The sequence below is a fragment of the Neopelma chrysocephalum genome, unplaced genomic scaffold, assembly GCF_003984885.1.
Source record: "Neopelma chrysocephalum unplaced genomic scaffold, ASM398488v2 Primary Assembly neopelma1_96687, whole genome shotgun sequence".
NCBI lineage: Eukaryota > Metazoa > Chordata > Aves > Passeriformes > Pipridae > Neopelma > Neopelma chrysocephalum.
This window is the reverse complement of record NW_020925332.1, coordinates 500,656-512,308: the sequence shown is the minus strand read 5'-3', so window position 1 is coordinate 512,308 and position 11,653 is coordinate 500,656. Positions and strand designations below refer to the sequence as shown.

Genomic DNA, 11,653 nt, shown 5'->3' with positions numbered 1-11,653 from the left:
TTGATAAGTGGCAGGCACGTCCCGCCCCGCCCAATCGGGGACGAGCTTATTGGCGCTGCCGGAGGTGGTGGCGGCGCGGAGTTTGGGTAGTGTCTCATCTGTCCCGGCCCTCGCCATGGCCGCCGCCACCTGGCGCTACCGCGGGGACCTCGAGGCGGAGCGGCCGGCGGCGCTCGGTGAGCGGGGCCGGGCTGGGCCAGGCCGGGCCGGGCCGGGGGCGCAAGGCAGGTCACGGCCCTTCCCGGGACTCACGGGCTCCCTGTCCCTGTCCTACAGTGCGGTTCGCCAACGGGAGGCTGCGGAGCCCCGAGTCCCTGCGCTTCACCGTGTACCGGAGCCGGGACACGGCGCATCCCCGAAAGAGGCACCGCAGGATCCTGGTAAGGGCCCGCCCCGGGACAGGCGGGGACGGCTCCGGGCAGGCAGAAGTCTTCACCAAATCTGCCTTTGTCTGGCTAAATTACATCATGAGAAGGTCTCTCAGTGGAGAGAGAAACAAGGGTACAGTCAGAAGGTACTTTCTGCTGCTCCTGTTAAGCTTTACAGCTGCTTCCCTCGAGGAATAAATGACTTTTCAGCCCAAGTCCTTGGGGAAAACTCACTGCAGCGGAGCAGAGACGCCAAGACGTTCTCATAATGCATTGAAAATAAATTTAGGTGGCTGAGCCACTCCTGTGCTGGCCCTGGATTTCAGTTGGTGAATTACAGGGGCTCAGCAGCTCTGGAGCTTTAGTGGGTCATTGAAAACCATGTTTTAACGTGAATTATTAAGGCTTGATCACCGTGAGGTGTTGTACATGCTGGCCATGCTGGTACAGTCTGGGTTAAGTTATGGTTCCTGGGAGTGCAGAGCTTAGTGGCACCAAGGCAGAGGCAGGGAAGGTTCCCCAACAGCCCTGTGTTCAAGGAGTTCTCCCTGGTTTCCCAGGTCTCGGAGACAGAGCGGCTTTGCTACGTGGGGCACAATTTCGGCAGCGGGGTCATGAGGTGCAACTCCCTGTGCAGGTATGGAAGAAGGAGCTGGGAGCAGAGAGGGGCTGCTCAGACACCGGGCTTCTGGTCCCTTCCCTGGGCCTGGCTCAGAGCTGTGATGGGACCTACATTTCACCTGGTTTAGATGCCTTAAGACTTCTACATTTACTTAGAGCAGTGAGATGTTATGGTTTTGTATGTATACGTGCCTTGGAGGTAACTTGGTTTATCATGACATTCCGAATGTGGGAGGCAGGAAAAGCGGCAGGGGTGGGAAGAGCACGTAGTTTAAATCATTTCTGGTTCCCCCCAATCACTTGCCCCTGTTCTCCCCAGGTACTTTGTAGGTGTGTTGGACAAGGAGTCTGGGCAGATGGAGGTCTACAACGCCGAGATGTTCAACATGCAGCCTCTGCTCTCAGGTGGGAGGTGCTGGGTGTTGGCCTAGCCCTGTATGTGCCTCCAGCTCTCAGCTGCTCTGTCCTCCTCATTCCTGCCTGGTTCCCTCAGCGTGGAGGAAGGAGGATTCCTTCACTCCTGCATGCTGTGAGGAGCAGCGGGAGAGGGAAGCACAGTGAGAGCAGAGGGGAGGTTAAGCAGGGAGTGTGAAGGGTGGGAGTCACAGCGTTGCTGCCCGAGTGCAGCTTTATCTGGGTGTTCTCTGCTGAGGGAGGACTGGATCCCTGAAAAACAAAACAGGTTGTCTTCAGCAGAATTAGTTTTTGTCACGGGACCCAGGAGAGTAACCCAAAGGATCAGGTCTTTCAGAGCTGATTTTCACTCTGTGAAGGAGGACCTGGGTTTGGCCACACTCCATTGCACCCATAGGCTTTATAGCAAAAGCTCCTTTTTTTGTTCTAGGTTTTCATATTTGATGTGTTCTTTAAGTGGCCAAGCCCTGTGGAATTGATCCTGATGTGATGTGCCAAGTCTGTCAGTCACACTTGGGGCATTCCTGTCCTGGCTGCTGCCATCCAAGCACACTAACTTCTGTTCTTTTGTAGATAACTTGATACCTGATGACACGAAGGATTATCAGAAAAAATCCTACAGGGAGAAGGTAAGGTTGAAACCCCATGTCACATTCTGCTGTGAGTATCCAGCCAACAGGGGCAGGTGATGCTTGTTTGAGGCTGGGGTGTTTGGTGTCCTGCAGGGTAAACCTCTGCAGGTGCAGCACTGTCACTGTGCCCTGGAAGCAGTGCAGTTAGTGCCTGACTTGGCAGTATTTTCGTGGCTGTTTTAGGCAGGATCACCATCCCAGGAACTTCCTGCCCCTCGCAGACCAGCACCTCCACACGCAGGTTTTGCCCTGGGAAGCGTTTGTAGCTTTATTGGAGGATGCGGCTGCGGAATGAACGATGGGGTTTGTGCCCTCCTGGGTGCACAGGGTGCTTTACTGTGTGTCTCTCCTGCACAGGTGGATTTGTGCATCGAGGCCTTTGGCACCAGCAAGCAGAAGCGAGCGCTGAGCTCTCGGCGCATGAACGCCGTGGGCAGCGACATCGTCAGCACGGCTGTGACAAAAGCAGCAGCAAACATCATCGATGCAAAGGGGGTGACAGGTGAGAGGGTTCTGCCTCGGGGTTTAAGGATGGCAACCTGAAGGGCCTTTTCCTGTCTGTCCTTGCCACGTGTGGAGTGACTGAAGGAGCAGCTGGTCTAACAGCTGAGAAAGGCACACGTGGGGGAACGGCTTCCTTTTGCTCCTGCTGCTCTTGCTGTGGGAGTTGCCTGAATGAGGGGAAGGCCCTATGACCTCAGTGTTCATCCTGCCCGTTATTGGAAGCTCTTGTGGGAGTGCCTGGATAAGCATTCACTGGGATAAAGGCAGTGACCTTGGTCTGAACTCAGTGGCGTGGCTGTGGAAAATGGCACAGACTTACCTCAGAGACAGTTGTGCCCTTGGGACAGGTCACACAGCACGGTGCAGGGTCACCATCTCAGGGGGTTTCCAGGCTGTGGCAGGACAGAGCTGGGGCTGCCCTGACTCTGTGCTGTGGACCCCCCTATGCTGAGCAGGAGGGCGGACAGGAGCCCTCCAGAGCACTCTTGGGATCCTGAGTGTCATTGCCATGCACAAGAGAGGTGTCTGTTGAATGTAGAACCCAGTAGCTTTCATCCCTTTTGTTCTGGGGTGGATATTGACAGTGGTCCCAGAGCTGCTTTGTGCCAAGTAGGTATCTGCTGGAACCCAGGGTGCCAAAACTGGGCTCTGCCCATCATGCAGCAGCCAGACATCTTGGTGCCCTTCTTTCCTAAATGTTTCTCTAGTCTGGAATGGTTTTTCTAAATTTTAAGGAGCAGAAGGTTCTTGACAGAAGTTTTAAATGTTTAAAGCTCCAGCTGTGACTAAACTGGCGTTGACCCAAGAGACACCATTGAGTGGACTTGTGTCTAAAGGGAGGATTTGGGTTGTGTTCCTGTTCTCTGCATTTTGCTCTGCACAGTCCAAACACTCCCCTCCTGCTTCCCTCCCCAGCTCTGATGCAGGACGTGGCCCAGGATGATGTGCAGACCATCTCTGCCTTCCTGCCGCCGTGCCACGAGGACGCCGACAGGCCGGAGCACGTCTACAAGTTCGAGGACAGTATCTTTTCCTGGTCACAGGGGTTTCCCGTGTCTGTAAACCTCGATGTGCCTGTCTGGGAGTGAGCCCAGCCTTCACCTCTCACAGCCCAAAAGCTGGGAGCAGGGTGATGCTGTGTTGAGGTTTTGGGGCCTGCCCCTTTCCAGCATAGAGCAGGATTCTCTCCCTGTTGGCAGCAGTTCCACTGGGAGCAGTGGTGAGGCTGGCCATGCAGAAGGGACTTGGGCTGTGCCACAGTCTGTTAGAGGCCTTAATTCCTGCCCTGCCCACCCCTCCCACAGTGAGTGTGGACAGAGCTGCTGTCCCTGGAAGGGAGAGCCCAGGCCTGTTCTTTTCCTTAAAGCCCTGCCAGTCCTGTCCCCCACGGAGTACGAGGCTCTGCGGGTGCCAGCAGCTGCCCTGGCCAGTGCCACTGCGGAGGACATCGCCAGGAGGGCAGAGGAGAGGAGGTAATGCTGCTGCTGAGGGCCCTGGGGCAGAGGAGAATGTGTGATCTTGGCATGGCTGAGCAACACCTGCCTTGGGCAGCGTGGGGGATAGTTCTGTGCACAGCAGCGAGGTGCTCTTTGTGGAGCTGAACTCCCCCTCCCTCTCCTGCAGCCACTGCTCCTTTGTTCTGGAGGAGCTGAAGTTCCTGCCTGCTGATGAGAAGAGCAGAGACCACAAAGCCCGATGCCTCTGGTTCCTGGACACCCTCATTAAGTTCAGCCACCTGAAAGTGATCAAGAAGAAGCGTAAGAGAGTTTTCAGCTCACAAAGATGTGCTTTTGGGAATGTCTTCAGCATCCCTTGCTTGTCAGCTGGGCGTGAGGATCTCTTCTGTCCTCAGGGTCCTGCTTCTGAAACAGCACCACACAAAACACTTTGGCTGAGATTTTCCAGGCTTGCCAATCTTCCACAGAACTTGTGTATTTGAATGTCCTTGTCGGTCTCTGGCAGGGCTGATGGAGGAGGAAGTGGCAAGCCTGGCTGTAATATCCTCCTGTGTTCCTGGGGACACAGGAGTCACCTGTAGGACTGCTAAGGAGGATGTGGGAATGACTAGTCTTGGTGGTAATAGGGACTTGTAAATGTGGTCTCAGCTTTATTAGTATTTTGTGGCAAAAGAAATACACACTTAAGCGTGTGTGTATTTTAGATTGTCTAGTGTAGAAGTGGGAGATCCCTTTTACGAAGAAAATAAAAGCTGTCAGGAGCCTCTCAGACCTGAAAAATTATGAAACCTAGAAGCCAAGGGCCCAGGCTTCTTTTAGGGTCTCTGTGTTCCTGGGAAGAGGTGATAAACGGTGGGATTCTTGGGGTTGGATTCAAGTATCCTTGCGGGTCCCTTCCCATGTGGGATGTTCTGTGATATTCCATTATAAGTGCCAGGGTGATACATGTGCTGCTGTGATGGGTGGGGGTGTGTTCCTCATCCTTTTGCCAAGCCCCTCTCTGCCCTAGATCCAATGGGTCCTGAATGCCCACACATCATCAGCAGGAAACTCATGAAGAGTTTCACCTCACTGACCTACAACAACGGCAGGTAAGGGACACTGTGTGAGGCTCCTGAGGCACAGACAGGGCAGAGCTCAGCTTGAGTGGCCACAGACACACCATCAGGAGCTCCCCTACACTCCACATCTCACAAGTTCTCTCTTTTGCCACACAAGTGTCCAGAATTTAGTCTCTGCATCCATGAAGGCCAAAATCACCGCCTACGTCATTGTCTTGGCTCTGCACATCAACAACTTCCAGACGGACCTCACCGTGCTGCAGAACGACATGAAGCTGCAGGAGAGCAGGTGAGACATCCCGTGTGTTCACACCTGCAGGGAGAGCCCTGAAACTACCCTGGCGTTTGGGTCGGGATTTAGTTTTCCGCAGGTGGTGTCTGTAGGTGCAGGACCCGCGTTTCCCAGCAGGTGTCAGCTGCTGGCTGCTCCTGGGATCAGGGCAGGAGGCCACGGATCCAGGCGGTGTCGTGGCACACGAGGCTCGGCAGCCCCACGGATGGTGTTTCCCCGTTGTTTTCCAGGATCCTGGACATCGCCAAGGCCCTGCGGCTGAAGATATCCAAGGCCAAAGGGGGGCTGGGGCTGGAGAACGACCAGAACCACAAGCTGGGCACTCTGTCCCTGCCCTTGCCCGTGCAGAAGGCACCAGCAGGGCAGCGGAAGCGCAGGAAAATTAACTGAAAAGCCCAAGAGGTCTGAGGAGCAACACAGCCCCTCCCTCAGAATGTCATGGGGATGCCTTTGTCTGCTGGATTTGGGTCCAGCACCAGCGTGGAACAGATGTTTGCTTCATTACAATGCTGCTTTTTTATATTTATATAGAAAAGGCTGTAATAAAAAGAGTCTGTCTCCAGGAGAGGAGGATGTTGTGCAGGATCAAGAGGGCACATCCTCCTGATATATATTTCTGCTCCCTGTTCCAGCTGATAATTCCTACCTGAGCAAATTCCCACTGAGAGCTGGGCAGGAAAACCCTCCCCTTCCTCCCTACCCCAGAACTTCTCTGTGCAGTGTTTCAGGCTGAAACAGGGACAGGCTGAAAAACGTGCCCAGACCCGGGGCTGCGCTGGCCAGGCCGGGGGGACGGTCCCGCCCCGGGCAGGGGGATGGAGTGGAGCCCCCGAGCCGTCCCAAGCCCCCGCACTGGGCACAGGGGCAGTGCCAGCCCTCGGCCCCCGCCCCTGTCCGGCACAGAGCCGAGAACTGCGGGCGAGGGCAGGGGGACGTGCTGCTAAGGGAGACAGTTCAGCGTGTCCCCAGCCGCAGTCCGTGTTCCCCGCCCATCCCTGCCCACGGCCGGCACCGACCAGGACCGGGCACGACGGGGGTCGGCACCGCTGCCCCCGGCCCTGCACCGTCACTGCGGGGGCGTCTGCCCACGCACGGCTTAGGCAAGAACACCCACCCCGCCCGAAACACCCCCAAACACCCCGGAATCACGCCTAAACACCCAAAATCCCCTAAAGCGTCCCAAAACGCTCCAGTGGCAGTGCCGGAGCCCGCTCGGTAGGGGGCGCTGACGGAAGAGAGGGGCGGGGCTCGGGGGAGGGGTCTGATGAAGGGGCGGGGCTTGGTGAAGGGGTGCCGGTGGAGGCCCGGGAAGGGGCGGGGCCTGGTGAACGGGGCGGGGCTAATTTACGGTTTAAAGACGCTCCCTTAGACCTTGAGCAGCGACAGAAACACTGAAACACAAACGAGCCGTTTTATTTACGACCGAACTAACAAAAGCAATCGAACCCCGCCACAGGAGAGAGACTCTGTGACGCCGAGCCGCGGGCACCGAGCGCTCCGGGGCCGGGCAGTGGGTACCGCCGGGGAGCACTTGCGGCCCGGCGCGGGCAACAAGCCCGGCCCTGTTCCCGTTCCCGTTCCCGTTCCCGGCCCCGCTCCCGCCCCGCCCCGCGCTGGGCGTGGCCCGGGGCGGCCTCACGCGACTGGCTGGGGCAGGTTGGGGGCGTGGCTTGGGCGTCCCCTCGCGGTCCGCCCCCCCCGCGGCTGCGCGGTGACGTCACACGGCGGCGCGGTGACGTCAGAGAGCGGCGCGGTGCCGCGCCGGGCCGGGCGCTCCGGGCGCACGATCCCGATCCCGACCCCGCTCCCGCCGCTCCCGCCGCTCCCGCCGCTCCCATGGCACCACCGCCCGCAGGTGCGTCCCACCACCCCGCCCCGGCCGCGGCCGCAGCGCCCCGGGGGCGGAAGGGTGCGGTTCCGCGGGCCGGGCCGCGGCCGCGGCCGCCGCGCTGACCTTGGGCCCCGGTGCAGGGGCCGTAACGCCGCCGGGAAGCGCGGGATGTGCCGTGTGGGCTCCGCGGGCGGGGCGCGGTGCCGGGGGCGGTCGGAGTGCCCGGGGAGCGGCCGCGGCCGGCCCGGGCCGTGCGCGGGCACTGCGGGGCTGCGGCTCCCCCGGGACGAGCCGCTGCCGCGGGAGCCGCGGCCGAGAGCGGGGACGGGCCTGCCGGGAGCCTGTCGGGAGCTCCTCCCGGGTCAGGCCTTCCCCAAGGGACAAAGACGGCGGGCACACCACAGGGAGCGGGCGCGGCTGAAAACGGGTTTGCCTTTCTTCCCCTCCCTCCTTTCTCTTTTGCCTTCTTTCTCTCCCCCCCCCCCCGCTCCTTTCCTTTTCTCCCTCCCTCCTTTCTTTCCCCTCCCCTGCCCTCCTCGCATCAGGCGGGGCTGTTGTCCCCACACCCCCTTCAGATCCTAGGAATCTCGTGCTGCTGGCGCTGGGAAGGATCCGAGGCTCTCAAACCACTCCCAGATGTCAGTGACCTCCCTCAGGGTGAACTGTGATGGAGGGTGGGATTCAGGCAGATATAGTTTTTCATAACTCTCTCCACAAGTACCGATCCCTGCCGTCCTCCCCCGGGTTGTCTGGGGGAGCTGCCGCTTCCTCGTGTCCTTTGGGACCCAGGTCCGGCCCCACTCGAGCTCTGAGACTCCTCAGCAGAGCGTGGGGGTGGATGCAGAGGAGGCTGCAGGGCAGGGAGTTGGGACTGCCAGGGAATTTCACCTCCGTGTCAGTGAAATCCCACCCGTGTGGCCCCTGTGCACCGGCTGTGGCTGGGACACAGGGAATGGCTGAAAGTGCTCAGCTCCTGGCTGGGATAAACTACAACAGGTTATGATTTATCTGTTGTGTTCTGCTGCAGGGAGAGGCAGAGTGGAAAGATCAGGTTTTGCGATGCTGCTGCACGTGTTGGATTTAATTTTGGTGTTTCGTTAGCGTGAGGGTCAACTGTTCACTGTTACAACTCCTAATTCCAGGGGAATTCCAAGGGAAATCTGGTTTGTAAGCTTATTGGTTGTAGTGTAGCACTCTAGGAGTTCATATCTCAATTTCCTTCCCGATTTGTTTGTGTTTTAACTGGAAGGTGCCAAGAAAGGCAGAACTGCTTTTTACCGTCTCTGAGACTTGAACAGAAAACGGCGCAACATCCATCAGATGTGGCATTTGTTGCTTTTGCCCTTCAAACAGCAGGACTTTGTCGAGGGGTGGTTTGAGCGATGCAGGGACGTGGCAGAGGCTGCAGGTGCCCCTCAGCCCCGCTCACCTGGTTGTCTTTGGCACAGGGAGGAGGCTCTGAGGACGCCACGCGCGGGAACGCCGGGACGATGGGTCCCCCTGAGCCCGAGGACCCCGCGAGCGGCGAGGCGGCGGCCCCGGGCAAGCACTACGTGTGCGGGTACTGCGCGGCCTTCACCAACATCGCGGTGACCTTCCCCATCCAGAAGGTGCTGTTCCGGCAGCAGCTGTACGGGCTGCGCACGCAGGACGCCGTGCGCCAGCTGCGCCGCGACGGGCTGCGCACGCTGTACCGCGGCATCCTGCCCCCGCTGCTGCAGAAAACCACCACCCTGGCGCTCATGTTCGGCCTCTACGAGGACTTCTCGGCGCTGCTGCTCAGCCACGCGCGCGCCCCGGAGCTGGTGACCCGCAGCGCGGCCGCCGCGCTCGCCGGCACCACCGAGGCCGTGCTCACGCCCTTCGAGCGCGTCCAGACGCTGCTCCAGGACTACAAACACCACGATAAGTTCACAAACACTTACCAGGCCTTCAAGGTGCTGAAAGCCTACGGGATGAGGGAGTATTACCGGGGGCTGGTGCCTATCCTGCTCCGGAACGGGCCCAGTAACGTGCTGTTCTTCGGCCTGCGCGGGCCCATCAAGCAGTGTCTGCCCGAGGCGACCTCGCACAGTGCCCACCTGGTCAACGACTTCATCTGCGGGGGGCTGCTGGGCGCCATGCTGGGCTTCCTGTTCTTCCCGGTGAACGTGGTAAAGACTCGCATGCAGGCCCAGATCGGCGGGGAGTTCCAGTCCTTCTCCAAAGTGCTCGTGAAGATCTGGCTGGAGCGCGACAGGAAAGTGATGCGCCTCTTTAGAGGAGCCCACCTGAACTACCACCGCTCTGTGCTGTCCTGGGGGATCATCAACGCCACCTACGAGTTCCTGCTGAAGCTGCTGTGACCCCCGTCCTGCTCGTGGGGCGTTGGCACTCACTGTGCCTCTGGGCACACGCCCAGGGAGCAGGCCCTGTGCACGTGACAGGTAATTCCTCCTGGCCTTCCGTATTTATGGGGTGAATGGTGATAAATTTAAACCTTGGTGCAATTGTGATGAACTTTTTGAAGTATTCCTTTGCTGGCAGGTGAGTTTACCCATAACGGAGCTCCTAGGCAAATACAAGGTTTAAAAACAAATATCAAAAATACTTGTACCAGTCTGTTATTCAGTATCACTCCCAAAATTCCTTAACTCTCTGTGATGGGATGTGCTGCACTGCCCGCATTTAGAACGTGAGAATCAAGGAGAGGCTGAAGAAAACTGATTCCATTGCCTGATCAACTTCCAAGTCTTGATTCTGGAACTGCTTTTTCGGACCCTTTGGGTCTTCCTTGTGTCAAGCTCAAAGGACACAGATGGGGATGACTGAGGTGTGGAGCTCCCAGCTGCACCTCAGGCTGCTTGCAGCAGTGACCGTGTCCTCCAGCCGTGGCACTGACCATGTGTGACCTCAGCCCCAGCTGGATCTGTGTGTGTGTGTGTGTATGTGTGCCTTCCTGGGAAAAGGGAAAAGCAGAAGGAATGAAACAGCAAACTCACTGAAGCTTTAAAGTGTCCTTCCTCGTTAAAAAACCACGGAGTTTGTTCTGCTTAATCTTTTTGTTTGGGGGGTTTTGTTGGGTGGGGTTTTTTTGCATTGCTACGTTTTTTGTTGCCTACAGCTACGGGGCCAGGGAGAAGCTGTCCCTCTCTCTAACACTCACGGAACACTCAGGCTCCTGCAGCTGCTCAAGCACTTCACACACGGCTCTTTGCACTGTGGTGTCTTGTCTTTTCTCAGTTCCTGCTGTGGAATTATGGATCTTGTGATTTTTTTACCCAAAACTCGGGGTTCTGCCTGCTTGATGTGTGCTGCTGAAAGTTCTGTCAGACACAGTGGCATAGACAAGGTGAGGTTCCTGGATTACCTGCTTCAGTTGGAGGTCTGTAGGTGTAGCAGAGATGGAAGCCAAAGACAACCTTGGAAGCAGGGAGGTGGGAAAGTGGAGTGTTTGGAGATGTGTTTCAGGACTTCTGTGGGCAAGTATTGAAAAAGACTGACAGAAATGAGAGAATTGCCTGTCTAACAGACGTGAGAGTTGAGAGATAAAAGACTTCGGACCTTAGAGACAAGGACAGAAAAGCAAGCACGACCCTGAGCCAGGTGAGGGTCTCAACAAAAAGCATTTGATTCTCCTGGGGGGCTTCCTGTTATTAAACTGTATGTTTATATATATAAAAACCCAAAGACTTTGGATGATGTGGAGCAGCAGAGCTTCCAGAAACTGGTCTGATTTTGGTCTTCTCATAAGTTTTGGAGGGGCTATTGCTTTTCTAAATTACAGTTTTCCATTTGCTAAACTGTCTTCCGATATTGATCCTAATCAGTGTGTTGCAATCATAAGCACAGCCCTGAGCTTCACAGCCGGCACAAACACGAGTTCCTGTATCCCAGTGGTGATTATCTGCATCTAAATAAAATGTTTACTGGATATTTGTTACTGGCGGAATCTGATTTTTACCAGCGTGCTGGGTTTTTTTGTAATCACTCCTTGATGGAATAAAAATAAAATCTGCATCCTGTTTCTCTGTGGAAGATGTTCTGTGCTTCTGTTATGGCGGGGAAACTGAAATGTCAGGGGTGAGAGTTTGGCACAAGCCCAAAGCCAGTCAGTGGCCTTCAGCCCCAGCAAAATAGTGCAGACCTGGCCTGAGGCTGAGAGTCCAGTTTTGACTTTTCATACGTCATTTTCAGAAAAACATGATGGAAGAGCACTGAGCTGGGTCTGCAACACACAGGAACTGCGGCACCTAAGCACTAAGAGGATTTTTCCTTTCAGTTTTAGGGGGTAGGCAAGAACCAGTGAGCATTACAGAACACAGCTCATAAAATAGATTTTAATTCAGTGAATTATTAAATATTTATTATGCAAGCAAGAGAAACTGTCCACAAATAGTAAGTTACTGTACGGCTGTAAGTACAATACTTTCAGAGCAGTTCTGATACTTCATATATGGTATTAAAAGGCTACAGTTTTTACTATGAAATCTC

At 56.4% G+C, this 11,653-nt stretch overlaps 2 protein-coding genes across 2 annotated transcripts; both read left to right on the top strand.

Moving 5' to 3' along the window:
- Positions 1–42: 42 nt before the first annotated feature.
- POLR1E (RNA polymerase I subunit E) lies at positions 43–5,914 on the top strand. The gene is made up of 12 exons (XM_027709097.1): positions 43–176; positions 277–380; positions 929–1,005; positions 1,309–1,394; positions 1,977–2,032; positions 2,393–2,537; positions 3,455–3,562; positions 3,915–4,011; positions 4,163–4,296; positions 5,006–5,087; positions 5,215–5,346; positions 5,580–5,914. The coding sequence occupies exons 1-12, from the start codon at positions 116–118 to the stop codon at positions 5,737–5,739; spliced, it is 1,242 nt and encodes a 413-aa protein (XP_027564898.1). The 5' UTR covers positions 43–115; the 3' UTR covers positions 5,740–5,914.
- A 1,169-nt stretch (positions 5,915–7,083) lies between these two features.
- Positions 7,084–11,184, top strand: SLC25A51 (solute carrier family 25 member 51). The gene is made up of 2 exons (XM_027709098.1): positions 7,084–7,204; positions 8,629–11,184. The coding sequence occupies exon 2, from the start codon at positions 8,671–8,673 to the stop codon at positions 9,523–9,525; it is 855 nt and encodes a 284-aa protein (XP_027564899.1). The 5' UTR covers positions 7,084–7,204; positions 8,629–8,670; the 3' UTR covers positions 9,526–11,184.
- The last annotated feature ends 469 nt before the right edge of the window (positions 11,185–11,653 follow it).